Raw genomic sequence first — 1,967 nt, forward strand, 5'->3', positions numbered from 1 at the left:
CACATTAGATAGAGATAATGGATACATGAACCTTGATGGCAGGTGGAGTAAAGGACAAACTTTTTTTTCTAGATTGAACCTAGGGTCTTGGGATTGACAAGAGGAATGTCTGGGGAGAATGAACCCTCACTCGGCCTTGGCGTGTTTCGCTTCTTTAGAATTCCAGGTGTTTCACTAGTTCCTGTGGTTTGTCCAACAGCATTTCCCAGTATCAGGGTCCTCAAGGCCGCTTTCACATCTTTGTTTCTCAGAGTGTAGATAATGGGATTTAAAAGGGGGGTGACTATGGTATAGAAAAGAGAAACAAACTTTCCCTGGTTTTTGGATCTACTATTGGCCGGTTGAAGGTACATGAATATGATGGTCCCATAGAAAATGACCACAACCAGGTGAGAGGAACAGGTCCCAAAGGCCTTTTGGCGCCCCGCAGCTGATTGTATCCTTAACACAGCTTGGGTGATAAAGCCATAAGAGACTAAGATGAGTAACACCGGGACTATTAGAAAGACTACACTGGCCACAAAGAGTTCTGCCTCGTTGAAAGTCGTATCCACACAGGCCAATTTGATGAGCACTGGCACCTCACAGAAAATATGATCCAGTTTGCGATGACCACAGAGGGGCAGCTGCACAGTGAGGGAGCTCTGAACCAGAGAGGTAATGAGGCCGCTGAGCCACGCTACACTGGCCAGAGACGCACAGAGCCTCGGGTGCATCATGACTGTGTAGTGCAGTGGTCGGCAGACAGCAGCATAGCGGTCATAAGCCATGACGGCCAAGAGGATGCACTCAGACGAGCCCAAGCCCATGGCCACGTAGAGCTGGGCCACACAGCCACCGTAGCTCATGGTTTTGTCTGTCTTATTCATGGTAACCAGCAACTGTGGGGCAACACTGGTGGTAAAGCAGATGTCCACACATGAGAGGTTGCTGAGGAAGAAATACATCGGAGTGTGGAGTCTGGAGTCCAGACGAGACACTAGTATGATGGCAGTGTTCCCCAGAAGGCTCAAGATGTAGAGGAACAAAATGATGACAAAGAGAAACCTCTCTAGCTGAGGCTGATCTGAAAATCCCAGGAGAAGAAACCCCTGTTCAGAGCTGTTGTTGGTTTCCTCCATTTTCCTGCCGCTTCAGGACACGTCAGCTTCAAATACTAAGTGATTAATATCTGGGGGAGAGAAAGTAATGAGGTCAAGACTGGTAATCCACAATCGTTTACAGTATGATTCTCTTCCTTTTGTATCTCCTAAAACATGTTGTGAAGACCTAGAGAACTTTCCTCAACATAAATCCATGGGCTGGAAATGCCACTTCCTTCTATGTTTATTGAATGAAGTTTTACTCAAATGACAAAAGTATTGTATTAACTTTTGTTTTGATATTTGTATTTACTCACTCTTTGCTTATTCTTGTACTTTGCCGATTTTTACATTGATATATTTGTATGTTCAAATGCTGTATTTATGCAGTAAAGCAACTGACCCAATGTCCTTTCTATGCAAATATTTTGTTATATTTATACAAATATATATATATATTTTGAGATGGAGTCTTGCTGTGTTGCCCGGACTATAGTACAGTGGCGTGATCTCTGCTGACTGCAACCTCTGCTTCCTGGGTCAAATAATTCTCTTGCCTCAGCCTCAAGAGTAGCTGAGACTACAGGCATGTGCCACTATGCCCAGCTAATTTTTGTATTTTCTTTTGTTTTTTGAGATGGAATCTCGCTCTGTCTCCCAGGCTGGAGTGCAGTGGTGCAATCTCTGCTCACTGCAAACTTCACCACCTGCATTCAACTAATTCTACTGCCTTAGCCTCCCAAGTAGCTGGGATTACAGGTACAGTCCCCATGCCCAGCTAATTTTTGTATTTTTTGTATTTTCTTTTTTTAAAGTAGAGATGCTGTTTCACCATGTTGGCCAGGCTGGTCTCGAACTCCTGACCTCAGGTGACCTACCTGCCTT

At 44.6% G+C, this 1,967-nt stretch overlaps 1 protein-coding gene across 1 annotated transcript; it reads right to left on the reverse strand.

Moving 5' to 3' along the window:
- Positions 1-130: 130 nt before the first annotated feature.
- Positions 131-1,121, reverse strand: LOC112617647 (olfactory receptor 2G6-like; the record flags this gene model as incomplete). Its single annotated transcript, XM_025374355.1, has 1 exon — positions 131-1,121. A coding segment is annotated over exon 1 (991 nt), but the record flags the coding sequence as incomplete, so codon positions are not given.
- Between the last annotated feature and the right edge of the window lie 846 nt (positions 1,122-1,967).

The sequence above is a fragment of the Theropithecus gelada genome, unplaced genomic scaffold (assembly GCF_003255815.1).
Source record: "Theropithecus gelada isolate Dixy unplaced genomic scaffold, Tgel_1.0 HiC_scaffold_3078, whole genome shotgun sequence".
In the NCBI taxonomy this organism is placed as follows: Eukaryota; Metazoa; Chordata; class Mammalia; order Primates; family Cercopithecidae; genus Theropithecus; species Theropithecus gelada.